The sequence below is a fragment of the Tachypleus tridentatus genome, chromosome 4 (assembly GCF_004210375.1).
Source record: "Tachypleus tridentatus isolate NWPU-2018 chromosome 4, ASM421037v1, whole genome shotgun sequence".
NCBI classification, from domain to species: Eukaryota; Metazoa; Arthropoda; class Merostomata; order Xiphosura; family Limulidae; genus Tachypleus; species Tachypleus tridentatus.
The window spans coordinates 78,335,674-78,356,000 of NC_134828.1; the positions used below are offsets into that span (position 1 = coordinate 78,335,674).

At 33.9% G+C, this 20,327-nt stretch overlaps 2 protein-coding genes across 8 annotated transcripts in view; one reads left to right on the plus strand and one right to left on the minus strand.

Annotated features, from left to right (window-relative positions):
* Positions 1-2,672, plus strand: part of LOC143249506 (protein Wnt-4-like) — a 58,365-nt gene extending 55,693 nt beyond the window's left edge. The window contains exon 5 of the mRNA XM_076499470.1: positions 1,205-2,672. Coding sequence (XP_076355585.1) covers positions 1,205-1,406 — 202 coding nt within the window. The 3' untranslated portion in view covers positions 1,407-2,672. The remainder of the gene's footprint in view (positions 1-1,204) is intronic.
* A 9,964-nt stretch (positions 2,673-12,636) lies between these two features.
* The window catches only part of LOC143249507 (small conductance calcium-activated potassium channel protein 2-like), a 234,467-nt gene continuing 226,776 nt past the window's right edge, over positions 12,637-20,327 (minus strand). For all 7 annotated transcript variants that reach the window (XM_076499477.1, XM_076499475.1, XM_076499474.1 and 4 more), the window contains 3 exons: positions 17,272-17,399; positions 16,007-16,076; positions 12,637-14,666 (listed from right to left, as the gene is read on the minus strand). In XM_076499477.1, coding sequence (XP_076355592.1) covers positions 14,310-14,666; positions 16,007-16,076; positions 17,272-17,399 — 555 coding nt within the window. In that variant the 3' untranslated portion in view covers positions 12,637-14,309. The remainder of the gene's footprint in view (positions 14,667-16,006; positions 16,077-17,271; positions 17,400-20,327) is intronic.

Sequence of the window (20,327 nt, forward strand, 5' to 3'; positions counted from 1 at the left end):
TGGCGGTGGGTGGTGATGACTAGCTGCCTTCCCTCTAGTCTTACAATGCTAAATTAGGGACGGCTCGGTGCAGTGGGCTAACAACCTACTCACTTAAATACTTGTTGACGAATCCGCAAGCGATTGCGGCCCTATGTTCCTAGATGGAATCTAATGGTGATAACTAAAACTAACTAACTAATTATTTAACAGCGTACTTTCAAATTGGCACAATAATTCAACACAAAGGTTTAGCTAGATCATGGTTGATGTGGAAATGTATTGAAACAGGTGATGTGGCTTTGGAATTTTAACAGTTTGCCTGAAGAATGTCTGTACATGTTGTGCACTCATAATGCCAATGACTCGGCACGGCCAAATGGGTTAAGGCATTCGAGTCATAATGTGAGGGTCAGGGTTTCGAATCTCGGTCGCACCAAACATACTCGCCCTTTCAGCCGTGGGGGCGTTATAATGTGACGGTCAATCCTACTATTCGTTGGTAAAAGAGTAGCGCAAGAGCTGGCGGTGGGTGGTGATGACTAGCTGCTTTCCCTCTAGTCTTACACTGCTAAATTAGGGACGTCTAGCACAGATAGCCCTCGAGTAGTTTTGTGCGAATTTAAAATAAACATACAAAAAAAAACATGGTGCCAATAATATGGATTCTGGGATTCGGACGAAACGAGTAAAATGGACACACATGACCAGCTTTTATACACATTCAGGATACCGTGATTATAAATTTTACTTCAAATGAATCGAACAATGACTGAAGGTGGTATGCGAATTGATTAAATTCGAGATATATGTAGGTGAGCTTTGAACAATATTTAAAGTGATTTCAAAGTCTTTTTGTTGTTGTCAACCTTACTTGAACTAGATAAACACAATAAATTTAAATAAATAAATTAAAACAATGGAGAAACTTTTGATTTTATAAACCCTTACACTTTGTAGATCAACATACTTTATTGTTTGTTACAATAGTATGGTGCTTTAGTTCAATTTATCAGAGTACTTGCTTTCAACTATTAAACTAGGCTACTAGAGGCAGCATTCGTGGTTTTTATAAAATATCTGATATTTAATTTTAAAAAAATACATGCCACTTAGTCGAACAATTTGTAGATATTAGAATGAAAGCATTCTTACAAAATTCCAAAATTCAATATAAATGACATTCATCATTATATTTAACTTTTTTTTTTCTTCTTGTATTTAGATTAGAAGTTCTGGGAACCGAAGGTCGGCGCTGCAATCACACCAGTTATGGAATGGACGGTTGTCGGCTGCTTTGCTGCGGTCGTGGTTACCACACTGTTGTTCGAGAGGTTCAGGAAAAATGCAACTGCAAGTTTGAGTGGTGTTGTAAAGTAGTGTGTGACAACTGTTTCTTCATGCGCGATGAATATTTCTGTAATTAAACCTACTACAGTAAAGTGACGTTATAAAATAAACACGAGAAACATTTTGTATCTGCGCGTAGAAGGATCTGGGATTTCAGAATTGTTAAATGTGGAAGATGAAAACAATTTAAACTGTCAAAGAAATCAAGACATTGCATCGTTTGTTGCTGTTGAAAACTACTTTATGCTAAAGCACTGAAGAAATATAAAGATGACAAATATCGACATAAATCAATACGTTTCCTGATAGTACGTTAAACAATAAGTTCGCTCCTTGACCTTACTTTCTGCACTGAACTCATGAGTTATACTGTCTGTGTGTGTGGACAAATTCGATAGAACCTTATAGACATCTAGCGAGTGTCATGTAAACTGCGGATAATTCTAATTGGTAGTTTAAAATATCTCGTATGTGGCTAATTATTATTTTTAAAACAGTAGAGAAGTTCTCGTTGTAATAATTACTTCATAGAGCATAAAGTAATTATGCAATTTTCTCTAACTCTTAAAATTTGTAGAGAGTAATCAGTTGTATAGTATTTGGTTTTGGTAATAATTCTCTCATGCATGACAAATTCATAACGTGTTATAACGTTTAAGTTTTACTTTATAATTATTAAAAAGAGGCTGGTGTACAGTTTCTCGTATTAAGTTAACAATGCCCATCTATAATGAATGATAGAATTTTATTTAGAAGACGCAAGTTTAATATTTATGTAGTTTTAGTTAGATTTAATAGATGACGCGCAATTCATGCCTCTTTCTTAATCTTTTCAAATTGCTTTGCTTCATTAGAAATCCTTAATAAACCAATCGATCCTGGTCAAAAGCTGTTTACATTCTGTTTTGGGCAAAATCGGAATTCACAATGAACGCTCATTCAACTCAACTATCGTTAAGAATTATTATTGGATCTTTACATCTTTTAATAATCCTGTGATACAAAAGTGAACTCTGAAAAAAAGATATCCAAAATGACTAACAATTAGAAAATTGGCCAAGCAAAATAATTCGAACCATTAGTTCCTTTTAAATGCAGTCTACATTTAAGCTTTAATGGACACTCGTCATTTTATTCAAATTAAGTGTGAGAATGATATGCAGTTTGCACGAGAGTAAATGTTTAATGTACGCGACTCAGGATTGTCCATCAGTGTTCCGCAGAATGCTTGAGACAACTTATTCTTACAACAGATTTCTCATAATTCTAAGTACCTTACTTTATGCAAGTTAAAACTGAAATTTATTTAAATTTAAATAATAATTTATCTCACTTCTGCCTACAGCCCTAACAAACTGTTATGTTGTAAAGTTTATATCATAAAAATAACTATTAATTTTGTAAAATCAGTATAAATCAAATTAAACTTTAACGCGTAATTTCTTGAAAATCTTTTTTTTTTTGAACGAACAAATTGAAAAAATAATCGAATGTAGTGTAGCTCAAAATTATTATTAATGCAACAGTAATTACTTTTACTAGTGGTTGATTAAAATAATTTTGAGCTACACTACATTCGATTATTTTTTTCAATTCGTTCGTTCAAAAAAAAAAGATTTTCAAGAAATTATGCGTTAAAGTTTTATTTGATTTATACTGATTTTACAAAATTAATAGTTATTTTTATGATATAAACTTTACAACATAACAGTTTGTTAGGGCTGTAGGCAGAAGTGAGATGAATTATTATTTAAATTTACATAAATTTCAGTTTTAATTTGTATAAAGTAAGGTATTTAGAATTATGAGAAAAATTATATACCAGTAGTTTCTTGGTGAAAGGTTCTGTTCTTATTTGTATTAATAAAAACTTCTCTGAATCTTTACGTTTTCCTGTATCAACACATCTAGAAATATTGTTTCACACCAGTTTTATTTTCACCAAATGTTTGTTAACTGATGAACAATAAAACGTGGTATACTGTAATTCAGAAGCATAACAATGACGAGAATTAAAACTATATTTCATCCAGAGCAATAAATATATAAACTCTGAAGCCTTTACGAGACTACTTTTGGTGACTTATCTCTATAATAAGAAACAGAGTTTGGCAGAGAAACAAATTTATATAGCAATATAGTGTAGATGCTGAATTATATAACGTCATTTCCATATGCATACTTCTCTTCAGTGCTTGGTGTCTTTAGCACTTTCTTGGCTACTGTCACTGTTATTTATAACGTCAACATTTTCGTCGAATAAAACCCCAATATTTTACCTTACACCGTGAATTTTGTCATTATTTTATACTGAGGCAAAGCGTTAATAATGACAGATCATTCGAACAATAATAAACTACAGCGAAGAGAAAGTTTTCTAATCTATAATTTCAAGATTGCAAAGTATGACGTCACGAGATGAATGTTCTTTATGATGGGGTGTTGTTAAACATAGAGTTACACAATGAACTGTCTACAGTGTGACAACCAGGAGTACTGAAACAAAATATTTTTGCGTTATTACTCCTTAGACTTGCCTCTGTTTTACCGGGTGTGGTGGAGTGTGTGTTATTCATAAGTGTAATTTCAGATTCTCCCTCGTTGTTTAAAATAATTTAGAGCACGTTAGAGACCTTTATCGTGTTTTAAAATATGATTTTGGCAGCCTGAATATAAAGGTGTAAATTATATTTGGCCAATAACAACAATAAAAAAGTTAAATATACTCGCATTTATTTAGTACATCTGCAGGGAGATAACGTTATTCTTGTAAGAGGGCTGTTTTAAGATAGAAAGTTTATCATGAGTAGGAGACGAGGATAATTTATGGGAGTTGAAGTTGTACATTCAAGATAGACAGTATTTTGTATTTTTGTTTCAATAAGGTTTACAAAATTTTGAGTATAGTTTGTTTTAAAGTTCGCGCAAAACTACACGAGGACTATCTGCGCTAGCCGTCCTTCATTTAGCAGTGTCAGACTAGAGGGAAGGCAGCTAGGCATCAACACCCAACAACAATTCTTGGTCTACTCTTTTACCAACGAATAGTGGGATTGACCGTCACATTATAATGCCCCCACGGCTGAAAGGACGAGCATGTTCGGGAAATCAAACCCATGACCCTTAACCACCTGGCCATGCCGGGCCGCTCCGGACTCTGGGAAAGGACCTTCAGAGAATCGTAAATTCATTCGAGCGAAAATTATTAGTTGGCGAACTTCAGTTTACAAGGATATAAAAAGCAGTTCAAGCTTTTAGTTAGCGCAATTTTAGTTTGTTTCTTTTTTTTGGAATCTCGCGCAAAGGTACACGAGGGATATCTGCGCTAGCCGTCCCTAATTTAGCAGTGTGCAAGACTAGAGAGAAGGCAGCTGGTCATCACCACCCACCGCCAACTCTTTTACCAACGAATAGTGGGATTGACCGTAACTTTATAACGCCTTCACGAATGAAAGGGCGAACGTGTTTGATGCTACGGGAATTCTAACCCGCGACCCTTACATGACGAATCGAACGCCTTAACCCACCTAGCCTCGCAATTTTAGCATGATCAGTTAATTTATTATCGCTGAAGTTAAGAATGATCTTGTTTGTTTAGGTATTATTTAAGGTTGTATATATGTGTTTGTATTTTTCTTATAGCAAAGCTACACCGGGCTCTCTGCCGAGCCCACCAAGGGGAATCGAACCCCTGATTTTAGCTTGTAAATCCGTAGACTTTAAGGTTGTATTAGGAGAGAGATGATTATGTCTCCCATTTTGAAGATGTTGAAGTTGGGCAGTAGTGTTTGTTAAAGCGCTTATTCCTATTAACAGGGATATCGTAGTTGAGTCGGAAGAGATGGTTTCGGGTCACATATTTCGTGACTCAGATTAGAACTCTAGTCACTGTAGTAGAAGGCTCGGTCAGGCATGGTAAGGTGGATAGGGCGCTCGATTCCCAGTCTGAGAGTCGCGGATTCAAATCTCCATCACATCATAACATACTCGCTCTTTCAGCCATGTGAGCGTTATAACGTTCGGTCAATCCCACTATTTGTTGATAAAAGATTAGCCCATGAGGTGGCGGTGAGTGATAATGACTAGCTGCCTTCTCTCTTGTTTTACACAGCTAAATTACGGATGACTAGCACAAATGATCCTTGTGTAGCTTTGTGCGAAAATCAAAACAAACAAACAAAAGCAGAAGAATCGAACATGTGTGCCTTAAAGTCGGACTCGCAAATGGACATGTAAGCATTGTGAATCAGAGGTAATTGCGAGTAATTTTCTTTTACACAATAAATTATGTTTTTCGAGGCTATTCAGGAATAAAACGAAAATTTTCCTTTCATTATAGTATCAACTGATTGGTGTTTGGAAACAATAAATAAATGTATCTGCATAACAACAACCGTCTCGTATCTACTTTCCCTTAAAATTATGACTGTTGCTAAGCCTAGAAATGTAATAACGCTTTACAAATTACTCGAGAAATAGAGCATTGTTAAAATCGTGTGTTGTGTGAACATTCTGCGACGTAAAGATTGAAGAAAAACTGAGAACGATATCTAACTTTAACAGTCATCTTTCACTTGGCTATCTACATAAAGTAAGATTTTGTCGTTATTTGGTTTAACTATGGTTAAAAGGCAAACGTATTTGTTATTACAAGTAATACGTGCAGTCGGAGGCTCGTTTGCTAACCACCTCCAGTTTTACCTAAACAGAACTTTCTAATTTATTCATTCTCCAAGTTTAGTTGTAACATAGAGTACTGTTTATTGAAACATTTTAGCCTTCTGCAATAAGAATTTTTTTTTAATGCCCAAACGTCCGAAAATCATGTAAGTCAGGGATTTGGGACCTGAACATTAATGATTCGGACTGGAGGTTTACGGGTTCAACTATAACCTGCAACTAATAGTCGTTGTCGTTGTTTTCTTCTCCAAAGGTATCAATTTTGTCTTTAAAAAATTAAGACAACTAAATCGGCTTATTTAAATAGAATAGACAAAACTTGTTTGTTCTACATGTATGTAAATTTATCCTTACTTAACTGTAATAGGTTCGACGCTATTCCTACACCAATCGCAAGTCAACAAATAAATTACATTGCTCAATTTACATAATGACATGACATTCTCATTACTAGGTATACATGTTCAGTTATGATCTATATAAGTTGTTTGCTAAACTACGACCCAATTTACAAATGAATGCCACAGAAGAAAAGAGGACAGGGTGATAAATCAGCAACTTAAATAAACTATATACATGGCTATATGAAAATATTAAACTTACCATATCTGCATCAAAAATATATAATCAAACATTCATTATTATATTCTACTATTAATACAGGATTAACATAAAAATTAATACCAAATTTATATACATAAATAATCACGACAACAACAAAGGGGAAATACAAAAGCTACAATTTGAAAGATTTGTTTGTTTGTTTTTCTGAATTTCGCGCAACGTTACTCAAGGGCTATCTGCGCTAGCCGTCCCTAATTTTGTAGTGCAAGACTAGAGGGAAGGCAGTTATTCATCACCACTCACCGCCAACTCTTGGGTTACTCTTTTACCAACGAATAGTAGGATTGACCGTAACTTTATAACGCCCCAACGGCTGAAAGAGCGAGCATGTTTGGTGTGACAGGGATTCGAACCCGCAACCTTCAGATTACAAGTCGAACGCCTTAACCCACCTAGCCATGCTGGGCCCAATTTCAAAGAAATATGCCTGCCACAAGATCTTTATAGTGTTGGACATATCAGACATAATTCAAATAATAGATGAAAAACAAAACACTTTGCAAATGAAATAAAATGAAAGCCAGGGTTTGGATGCTTGTGGACACACAACATGACAAATCCCATTTTTACTCACAATGTGTAGTCACCCCTAAAACTAGTAATGATTCAGCATTATTGGAATAATGTTAATCATGCATTCAAAGTATAAATAGGTGTCAATAAAAAAGCCACTATTAATTTCTATATCTGCTAACGCACAATCTCCACCTATAAATTATTATTATGAAATAATTATTCTCTTATCTATGTAAATTTTGTGCGAAACATATTATGCGCCTATAATTTGCCATACAGAAACAAAGTGAAAATTCTAAAGTTGCTAACCCTTCGCTTGTGCTTGCTATTAGATGATTTTTTTTTATTATGTTCCCACCAACGTGTATCAAGTTTAATTAATTAATTTAATCTGTTACCCCATGCTCAACTATTTCGTGGGTTTGGTGCGAAAAAGTAATTCAACGGCGTTGACAAATTCAATGTGTAAAAATAATATAATTATGATTTTTTTCTTTTTTTGCTATATAAAACTTGAAATATCTGGAGCAGAAAAATAAGTATTCCACAACAGTGTAACATGCCAGTACAATATGGAACAATGAAACAACCATTAGTTAACTAATAGTGCAATGAATATTTACTACTTGTATTATTATTATACTCACAATTATTTGACACCATAAGAAAGCGAGTATTTTTTCTTGTTTCAGAGCCAGCAAATAATATCCAGTAGTAATTAGACTGTGAAGGTAGCATGCGATTTAGTGATTATTGAAACATAGGCTAACCAGGTTTATCTCAAGTATGGTCTAAATCCGTGGTTCCTAAGCTCTTTTAATCGAAGGTTCCTTTGATGTGAAGAAAAATCGTTTGAGAGCCCCCGCATAAGTTTAGCATTGTGACTGTAAAATATTTCCAAAGTGAAAAAAAAAAACAACACATATTTTCCGACATACTGTATCATTTAATTAAGTTAACATTATTTAGAATTAAAATTACTTCAGCGACTCAGGTTTCAGACTATGTTTTGGCGGCCCCCGGGAACTACTGGTATAAATTATTTTATTATTCTGCACAGTACTTCGATGAGTGATTATCATATCGGTGAAATACGTTATTTTTAAGGCTTTAAAAAAACCAACTAACACCTTAGAGAAATCACAATCCCACATTGCGACTCTCACGCTAATATTCTTAACTATCAAGCCATCCACATTCGTTTTTTAGCACTTAGCTTATTTTGTTACCAGGGGTTTCAGTTGGCACATTTTTCAATAAACGTGTTGATATTATCCGTATCAACTTTTAAGGCACCTTGTGAACCTATGACATTTGCACGCATTTACGTTAAAACAGGTATGTAGAAGTAATAGCATTCCAAGTCCCTGAATATTTTGAAGAATATTAAGTTTGTAATTACTAATTAATTATTAGTTACAAATGATTTAATAAAAATTCAATAAATCGGGATGATCAGTTTTATACGTACTTTTGGGTGTTTCGCCGTCAATCTTAAATTACGAAATAAAATCTTGCAATTAATACTGGAACTATTCATCTACACATACAGACTTTATGTTTACTTCGTTTGTAACCTGGACCCTGTAAAGAACCATGTTACAATCACAGTGACGTAGGAAGCGGGGTAAGGATCCTGAGGACTCGGGCCACCCACTTTCAATCTTTACCAGTAAAAATGCATTAAAAATGAGGAAAATTACACTCAGGAAAAACATGAGAATGCATAAAATTTAATCCAAAACTAAAGAGCTTGCAGGGTCCTCACTCCGGCAGGAATAGATGCGCGTGGAACTTGGTTTGGTGTGTTTTAATATCGCGCAAAGCTACAGAGGACTATCTGTGCTAGCCGTCCCTAATTTAGCAGTGTAAGGCTAGAGGGAAGGCAGCTAGTCATCACCACTCATTACCAATACTTGGGCTACTCTTTCACCAATGAATAGTGGGAGTGACCGTCACATTAACGCCCCAACAGCTGAAAGGGCAAGCACGTTTGGTGTGACGGGGATTCGAACCCGCGCCTATGGCCTGTTTTAATTTATGGAGGTAAAAATTGCCTATTTCTTACGTCTCTATTAATTATACAAAGAAGAAATTTAGTTTTGGTAATACTTTAACTCAGCTGTTATTCCCCGTGAAATAAATAACAAACTTTCTTCGCAATCAACTACGAACCTATTACTTTAACGCAGCTGTTATTCCTGGGAAAACAAAATTCTTGTAGGAAAATGCGTTTCTGTTCTGACTAAATAATCAGTGAAGTTGCTCAGGTTTACTTTTTTGTATCAGTAATTGCATATAAGTAAGTTTATAAAATAAACCATTGGTTAAAAGTCAGAAACAATACAAATGAATAAATAATGTAATCGACGTGATCGAAACTAACGACGTGATTTAATTATCGAAAAAAACAATTTATTTTATAAAATATAACAGTTGTTATTTTTGTATATCAGATCTACGAGATTAACTTGCATTATATTTCCTACCACACGTGCTTTAAACTAAACAAGGCAAGGATGCAGTTGCGCATAGCCTCTTGGAGATGTAGTATTATTTCGTACATCACTTTTGTTTCGAATCTTGATTTATTGAGACAATAAGTTATTTCTAAATCTGTACAATAAATAACATGATATAATAAAATTGATACATTAGCACAGCTAATCTTAAAGTAACAAAGTACAAGTATGAAGCATATTGCGTACGGTTTTATATAAATAAACCCAACTCTCAGTTCAGTGTTATTAAACACGTATTTTATGTTGAGATAACAATTATGTTCCTATGATACACATATTATAAAACATTTCGTAATGCACAATTTTTGCATATACATTTTAAATACCTAATTAGTTTGTTAGGCCTGAATCTCTCAGTTCTGCTTATTTTCTTCCGTCGATATAAGATGAAGTTATTGATATAAAAGGATCAGGATATCAAATTGTGGATATTAGTGTTACTTGCTGAAAAAACGTCATATTCTAATTAAAATAATTCAGGGCAGAGTTTAGACTTCTCAGATATTCATGTATAAACAATATCTGTTGGACTAATGAGCAAAATTAAGGCGCTATCTACAATAAAGTAAACCTTGTTCTTTTTATAAGAAAGCTATCTCCTTTGAGATCGGTCGTCACAAAAACACACCATCCTTGGATTTCTTTTATTGTTTACAGTTTGTGATCCAAGTGCGTACCAAGTACTTTTTATTCCTTTTATCAGTGTGATCCATTCTGTCATATAGGAAATAACCAATTTCAGTATGTAAGTACTCTTTCACAGATAAAGACATTTCGTGTGATCATGTTCTCCACTAGCAAATTATCCACCATAACTGTACTGATGGAATTAAAACCATGGCTGTATGATTTGTATTAGAAATACAGTTATGAACCGTGGATTACCTTGTCCACAAGTTTTTCAAGTTTAAAACAATATATTACATACATTGGAAATATTAAAAAGCAAAGGAAGACAGAAGGTTATGTCTCCGTATTTAGTAAAAAACAATTAAATATAAAGTTATATGGATTTAGTAATCCGTAGGGCAAAAAATATTCTTCTTAGAATTCTATAGATTTAGAAATAGCTAGGACAAAAAGCATCTTCTAAGAATTATTTACGGTTATTAAAACTTGAAACTTTAATTATCGATCAGATAGCCCATTGTGTAGAGTTGTACGTAATACCGAACGAACAAAATCGATTATGCAGAGTTTACCGACGCCAACTTGCACGTTATAAAATTAGAACTTCGGACAAATAGGATGATCTGCCAAAGTGATTTACAGAAACCTTTTTTAAATTTACATATCCTTGCGAACGGAGATTTTTTCATCCAAAATATTTTTAGAACTTAAAGAACCAAGTTCATAAGAAATAACATGTGAGGATTGAGTTTATAATTATTATTTTTTCATTATGTTTTTGGATGTTATATCTATTTAGATTTCTTTCAAGGTTAAGTTCGTTAATTATATTTTGCCTTATTTTTCGTAATAGGTTTCGTAAAAAAGTAAATACAAACTTAATTTTCATATATCAATGACCACAATTAAGATGTAAAAACTGTTTATATTTAAGAGATAGATTATACTTCTTCCGTCATAGAAATATTTATTACTATTTAAATAGCACTTCGTTTATAAGTTCTAAGTTTTTTATTATTATTTGGCCCCATTGATTTTAAATCGATTGAATTTTGATGATTGGTCAACTTCCAGTTGTAAGTTATTTAAAATAAAGTGTGTAATTATGTAGTTATTAATTATTCCATGTTTGGTTTAATAATTTTTTTATTAGTTATTTGTCCTTGATGGTTGTAACGTAACAATTAAACAAAAATATAAAAAAATAAATAAAATATTTTAGCTGGCTATTGTTGTTATGTTAAAACACACATCATGAATGATTAAGTTTACATTTTTACAGTAATACTGCTACATAAATTACTATGACAACACTCTTTGTAGTATAAAAAGTGTCACTAAATCAATCAGTCGTGTGATCTGTTAGGTTTGTTTAACATGCATAGGCTAGCTAAGGGATTGACAAATCATGTAAGTTTTGCAAAAAAACAAAAACCTATGATAAATATATGATAATGAGATATTAAAATAAATTAATAAAGTAGAGGCAATTTAATAAAGTATTCGAATGTGACAGTCAGTTGAGCTCAGTATGATAAAGTACGTGAGAAGTACAGTATGATAAAATACGTGAGAAGTAATGATATTCGAGAATTCCTGCTTTCCGGGTGGTTTAGGAAGATATGAAACTCCTAACATAAAACAAATCTGTAAGAGAAGCTCTCTGATAACTGAACATCCTTGCTTACATATTAGTTTGGAAAGATGTAAGGTTCCTATGATAAAACAAACCTACCAAAGAAACTGTAATGATCGGGTCTCTCTGTTTGCATGTTGCTTTTGAAAATGTGAGGCTTCTAAGATAAAATAAGTACGGTAGAGAAACTCTCTAATAACCGAGAATCTTTGCAAATCATGGTGGCTTGGGAAGGTGTGAGTTTGCTAAGATAAAACAAACCTAGTGCAGAAACTCTCTAATAACCAATAATTCCTGGTTGCATGATGGTTTGGGAAAATGAGTATGCTGCAATAAAGAAAAATCTGGTAAACAAACTGTCTTGATTGTGTTGTAGATGTGTTGGAATAAATCAGAAATAGTCAGTAGGATTTGTGTTATTTTGTTCTATGAGCCTGGAATAGTGAGGGTATGACTGATTAGGCTAGCCTGATTGTATTATGAACAATTTGAAATAGCACAGGTGTGGTTGGTGGGATTAGCTCGGTTGTGTTAGGAATAGTAAACGATTTAACTTTGTTGTACTATACTATACAAAACCAGTAATATATTTGATAAGGAACACATATGTTGAACTAAATAAGGTTTGGTGAACACACGAGTGTATTTTGTTATACGTATGTTGAAACGATACATATTTGGCGGATAAGGCAGGCTTAATTTTGTTACACGTTTATTGAAATAGAATATATTTAGGTGACACAGTTGTTCAGATTTCTTCCAAAGAGTGTTCAGAACTGGACGAGTCGCTCACATAAATAAGTTCATAAATGTATTAGCATGAAATAGCTCTGAAAATACTATTCTGTTTGCTACACACAGGCAATTTGATTACGTAGTTATAGTGTGGAGACATGATAAGTGTAGAAGCAGATGGCAGATCGTTTTAAGACTAGTAGTAAACAAATTCAGACATTATTAGCCCAAATGAACGATGCTGTTCTATGGATAAGAAACGTCTGAACAAATCCTCCACTCTGAATAAGTTTTAGTAATAACTTGTGCCGATTAATGCATCTACAGATGCAAATGTGAATGACCGACGCTACTTGCCTAATTACTTTGATGCAGGATGTCATAATTAGTTAAAGTAAGTCTAACTATTTAGTTAGGATATGATTAACTCCTATGGGACAACAATGCCAACTGGCTGGGATAACCACTTCTAGAAAGTATTAGTGATATAGATATGTAATAATAATAATGTATTTAATAGATCTGGACAACGTTTGTCGGTTGGAGTCCGAGTTAAATTAATAAGCTTTTATGACATTTTTAAAGGTATGAATATCATGCAAGTTAACAAAACGCTATGACAATAGTAAGTCATGAATTAAAATATCTCTACGAACTTTTCCGATTTGAGTATGACAGAATAAAAAAATCTAAAACATTTGATTTGCTTTGAATACGATATTATTTGTTTGTTATTTGTAGACATATATCGGTTTTAAATACAAAGTGAACTAACAGAACTCTATGACATCTACTGCTCTGAACATGATATAATTTATCTTTAATACATTTACTATTTCATGTAACAAACGAGTTAAAATATCTCTATGACATCTACTGCTCTGAGCGTGATGTGATTTAACTTACCCATAACACATTTACTGTTTTATGGAACACGTAAGTTAAAATATCTTTATAACATATACTGTCCTGAGTCTATTATGATTTTACTTATCCCAAACATATTTACTGTTTCGTGTAATACATGAGTTAAGAAATCTTTATGATATCTGCTGCTCTGAGCATGATGTAAATTAACTTAACCCTAACATGTATACTGTTTCATGTAACACGTGAGTTAAGATATCCCTATGACATCTACTGCTCTGAGCATGATGTAAATTAACTTAAACCTAACATATATACTGTTTCATGTGACACGTGAGTTAAGATACCCCTATGACATCTACTGCTCTGAGCATGATGTAAATTAACTTACCTCTAACATAATTTTTGTTTTGTGTAACACGTGAGTTAAGATATCCCTATGTCATCTACTACTCTAAGTATGATGTAAATTAACTTACCCCTAACACATTTATTTTTTTTGTGCAACACGTAAGTTAAGAGGTCTCTACGACATTTTTTGGTTTATGCACGATGTGAATTAAAATCCATCTGTGATATTAACCGATTTTGAGTACGACGTGAATTACAGATCTAAACGATCTGCCTATGAGGCACGTTTGTTGAATTCAACTGTTCTCACGAACCCTGGACCAGGGTAGCCTGGTGTGAAGTGAAAGTGTATATAGGTCACGAAAATCTTTCTCATATGTTGAATGAGTAAAGCGCTCCAAGTTTGCGATCACAATACTTTAGTTCTCTGTTGAGCCTGCTCTAGGAACTAGTGGTGGAAGAAGGCCCCCGCGTCCGGTCTGCGTTGGTGGAAGAGTGAGTGATGACCACATGTTTTGTGTTCCACAAGAAGCAGCGTAATCAGGATGAAGAAAAGCATTTCTTTTCTCAGCAACTGGTGGCTGACTGGTCAGCGTGTGGGTGGTCTGACCACTGTGTATCAGCTGTTTTGTCAAAGTTTGAGTTATTAATTCAGGAAGTAAGTGAAGTTGTTCTTGAATAGAGCTTAATTTCTCTTCTAGAGAGATTACTCGCTCGGAAAGCATATCCTGTCGTTGGCTTATGTCGGAAACAATTTCGTGCACAGTAGTCTGAGTCTGTAAAAACAACAACAACAAAATTCAATTTTACATTTAGGGTGAAACGCAAGATTATTCTAAGCTACTTTTTTTAGAAAAAATAAAACATTTAGGCCATATATAAAGTACTAATGTATTATTCCGAGTTCGGAAAGAAACTGAACGTGAAATAATACAGGAGATACCAACTAAAATGCAGACACGATGTCATAACCGTCTTTCACATCTTAGATTAAGGTTTGCAAGCTTCAAAGGTTTATCTGCTTATTTTGTATTCTTGTTTAGCTAATATGATTTTAAGTAATTAATAAGGACGTTTCTGGTAGGCTTTTATAGTATACTTTAGGAAATACAATACGCATTAGTTCAAAAAACCTTATTTGCCTCAATCTATTCTTCAGCGATTTTAGACTAAGACCACTGAAGAAGGCTCGGCATGGCCAGGTGGTTAAAGTACTCGACTCGTAATCCTAGGGTCGCGGGTTCGAATCCCCGTCACACCAAACATGCCCGCCCTTTCAGCTGTGGGGGCGTTATAATGTGACGGTCAATCCTACTATTTGTTGGTAAAAGAGTAGTCCAAGAGTTGGTAGTGAATGGTGATGACTAGTTGCCTTTCAGTGGTTCCCAACCAGGGGTGCGAGATAGCGTTCCAGGAGGTGCGAGATAACATTTGTTTTGGTCACCTTCACCTTTATTCTCAAATAACTAATTACTGTACGGGGTGCGAGAACATATTAACATTTTTTTAGGGGTGCGGGGCATGAAAAAGTTTGGGAACCACTGCTCTAGTCTTACACTGCTAAATTAGGGACGCGCATGAATGGATTAACGAGATTCCCACTGTCCCTATCTACTATCTAGCGAAACCACAACCAAGGGAACGTGCTTTAGAAATCGTGTAGCTTTGCGCGAAATTCAAAAGCAAACAATCACTGAAGAATATTAAAATTATTCAGAAGACATAAAGTTGAAGAAAATTACGCATAAAAAAATCCAAACACGGCTAAAAACATTTATTATTTAATTGTTTTATGTTATAAGAACATTTGTGTCTTTTTCTTTTGCTAAGATCTCTTCACTTACAGGGTACTGATTTACATAGACTACGTGATTAGTGAAACAATGTCCAGCAAACTTTCTCAGTAAACATCTGATAGATTTAAAGATCTCTTCTAACTCTTGGAAAGTAAATTAAAAGACGCTAAAGAGAAAGGTCAGCGAAATTCTTTAAATAGATAATATTCGAGAATTTAGAGAAAAAAAAGATAATAAAAGGACACAATTTAAAAGTCTAGGTCATGAAGCATTGCACAAGTAATGAAAAAGTACATTGTTTATTAAAAACCTATGGATACCTTTGCCATATCCGTGATCGTTGATGAATTGTCCAATAGCTTCCGTTGATCTATTTTCACTTTTCTAAGACTGTAAAAAATGTATAATATAATTTTTAACCTTCGGTTGTTCTTGTACATATCGTCTACAATTAAGTTAACGTTGAGTTGAAAACAATAATTAGACATTTTTAAGCAGGCAAGGTTAATTTTCTAAACTTTGCATCAATAGATAGTACAAGTACTTTAAATAAATGATTGATGTACTATGTTTATTCAACAGCATATCGAAACTCTGCTTCAGTGTTCAGAAGTGCTATTTTCTTTTACCTAAGGTGATATGATGTTCTCCTTAAAGGTTATTACAACTAAAACACATTGTTCTTAGGCTTAACACAAAGTTATCAATAAACTCCCAATGATCCACACAAAATAATAAAAACAACCACCAGTAACTGTTGCATGTTGGTTTAAAACGTATCGGAACTGTTCATAAGGATACATAACATTTAGGTGAGGTTTGTAGGTATGAAAGTTGCCTGAAACGTCACAAACAACAAAGCAATATTGTACATACACAAACACACTTTCAATTTATCATCTTAACCTCAAACGTTCTTATGATCATTGTTTGTGAATAAAAAAAATACATGTTGACTTTGTCGATTGTTTTAATCAATTTACGACGACCCACTTTTGTTGTAAAAAAAATATAAAATAAATAAATATATTAAAATATCTATTAAAATACATGTATGACCTGTTACTAGTCTTAACCTCCAGTTTACACTTGAAACAAAACGTACTAAAAAGCCCTATTATGTCCTGAAATATATATTGTCATGTGTTCTCCATAATCAATAGGTTTGTAAGTATCACATCTTTAAAAAACGTACATTGATCTTTCAAGTTATGCCCCAAAATTCTAATCGAATTAGGTAAAATATATGTTATTAACAAACATGTTTGGAATCTTAACTTGGATAACACATAAGTTCAGTATACTTGTATTCAAATAAACCACAGATGTTTCAAAAAGAGAAAAGACAATTAAAATCCTGTAAGTTTGAAGTGGTTTTTAAAATTAATAAAACAGAATCTGTGTTACTTGCTTTCTGAATACCATCAAAAACAGAAAACTGAACAGCAGTACATACTGTATCGCTGTCTCATACGTTCAATATTTCTTTTACTTACAGGTATTATACTAAAGAAAGATTATATTGTCTCACAATTCAAGACACTACAATAATCTCTTTTAAAATTTGATTATTTATTTGGCTCACCTGTAAATTGCCAAGAGGAATTTTCTCTGGTGTGTCCGAACCTTTGATGCACTGACTCGTTTGACAAGTTTTGTGTTTTTGTAAATAAACCACGTCTCTCGCAGAACGTTGGCAGCAGCATTTTTGAGCTAAAAAGCATAAGATGTTGGTTGCTCTTTATGTCTGAAAAACTATGAATAAATTCACTTTATACCAGGCTAATTATTTCGGTATGTTATCTTGCTTAAGTGGTTACACCTAAAATACATATAAATAACAAAGTTAATTAAAAAGAGATGTAATTCTGTGAGATATTTGAGCTGCGAACTGTTTAGTGGTTAACGTGCCGGACTTTGGCTTCGAGGTTCCGTGATTTGTGGTGTGTAACAGCAAAATACTAATAATAGTTATGCTCTGTACTTTATAACAATATGTGCGATATGAGGGTGACAGTAAAATCCAAATGTTAATGAAAGTAGCTCCAGAGTAGTTGCCGAGTAGCGGTGACTAGCTGGTAACTTTGAGATGGCTCTGATAATACTTTAGTGATATTGATGTATTAGGTTGTCTAGAAATAAATGTCGGAATTCTCACGATGACATTTAGAAGATGAATATTGAATATTATCGTTGGTTGATTGGTTTAATCCAACATCTGTCGCTTACAAGGTGTCTTAATTGTCTATTGATTTTACTCTACTCAGAGTAAGTTTTGCAATTCCCAAGACAGCATAGACAAGAAAGACTTTCGTCTGATTTTCCTCTACGACTTCAAACTTGGACAAAAAGCTACCGAAACTACATGGAACATTGGTTCCAAATGTTTCAACATGGAGATAAAAGTCTTGAAGACCACGAAGGTCGTGGAAGAAAGCCATTCTTAGATGAAAACATATTAAGGGGAGCAGTTGAGACACACCCTCGCACAGCAGTACACGACCTTGCAGAAAAGCCAGGCACAAGCAAATCAAGCATAACCAACCATCTGAGTGCGAGTGGGTAAATAAGACCTGTTAAGGATGATACTCTAAAAATTGAACGAATTGGGAATCGAGGCTCTGCCTCATTCACCTTAATCCCCAGACCTTTCCCCCACAGATTTTCATTTTCTCAAGCACTTTGACAACTTTTTGAACAATATACGCTTTCAAAACCACTCAGATACAAAGGAAGCTTTCAGAGAGTTAAACTGACCATAAAAACTGATTTCTACATCAGGGGCATAAACAGCATCGATTCAAATTGGAGAAAGTATGTTGAAGCAAATGGTGCTTACTTTGATTGAAGCATGTTTTACAACACTGGTTTATACTTTTCCAGACTTCGCAGTTCAAAATGACATTTATTTCTGGACAACCTAATAAATTGAATTGTATCGATTCTTGAAGTTCAAAGTGAAATTTAAAATTTTAAGTAAAAAATATATAAACAAAACGCTGAGACAGATGTAATACTATAGAGTTATTGAAATAAAACTTTCTGAAAATTTAATACTGTTAAATGACAGACACAGGTTTTGAATGTTTTATACAATATTATATATATATACATATTCCAAAGAGATTGCAATTATGGCTTAAATCAGACAGAACAACCAAGGTTACAAAAGGATGTGACGAACATTATTGACTGTGTATTGCGTAAGTACTGCCTGTTCTCGAGATTTGTAGAATATTCTTGAGTAAGAATCAGAAATGTACTAGGTGTGTATGTAATACTAGTGATTGACAGTATTGTCGCCAAGCAAACTTTGGTGAATGTTTTACAGTCTCGCATGATAGGTATGTAAAAACCGACTTGCCGAGTGACAAAGAGATTATTATTATTGGTCAGCTACAGTCAATGTGCGATAAGCATCGGAAGCTATTAACTGTAATTAACGCATATTAATTGAAAACTACAGAACTGAACCAGGAACATTTATATATTTCGAACATTACAAACCGTTCAGTGAATTATTTCGGACGTTATTTATTCTACGAGAACATTAAATATCTTCGCCGAGTGAATTGAACTTGTAAGGGTGCTAGCCTAGCCGAGAAAAGACATCGTTAGCTTAGGCTAAGATTAACAAAATCAACTAAGAATTAATTTGTTTGTAGTAAACCTGGACCATCGATAACATTATTATCACATTTTTAAACTGTGTGCGTCGTTACACACTGATTTTCCTCCGCGTTTTTTCCCTTTTTGTGCAAAACTTTTTAATTTAACACTCACATTAGACTCAAAGCTGCAGTACGATTTTAATTTTTCTTTATTTTATTATTTCTAAAAACTTGTTTGTTTTGAATTTCGCGCAAAGCTACACGAGGGCTATCTGCGCTAGCCGTCCCAAATTTAGCAGTGTAAGACTAGAGGGAAGGCAGCTAGTCATCACCACCCACCGCCAACTCTTGGGCTACTTTTTTACCAACGAATAGTGAGATTGACCGTAACATTATAACGTCCCCATGGCTGAAAGGGCGAGCATGTTTGGTGCGACCGGGATTCGAACCCGCGAACGTCGGATTACGAATCGAACGCCTTAACGCGCTTGGCCATGCCGGGCCCATTCTAAAGACTACAGTTGATAATTCGCAAAAATTTATGAGATTTGCTACAGATAACGTTTATTTATTCATTCAGCATTAGAATACAAAGTACGTAACTTACGAATTGCTTACCTGGATTAATTCAGATTTCATACTTTTAGGTTTCCAAATCTCTTAAGCGTATAATAGTAATATGAATAATAGTATTAGAATACTCTTCGTTACAATGATTACTTGGCGTTAAAAATATAATAAATAAAAACTAATGAAAGAATAATAAAAATATTTAAACAATAACAAATGTTAATAAAACAGAAAATGGTTTCTGACGAGTTGCCCTCTCTGCTGTCGGTGGTTTGGAATTAGAAACGATACTACTGACAAACGTGCTACGACAGGACTCCATAATTAGAAGGAGGTGAGCCTATGTTTTGATTGGTGAGAAACACCTCTAATGTTTTAATTAATCAACTACTCATCTACTACAGGGACCAAACTTCGACTTTTAGTATTATAATATCCAAACCTATCGGTGAACCATCAG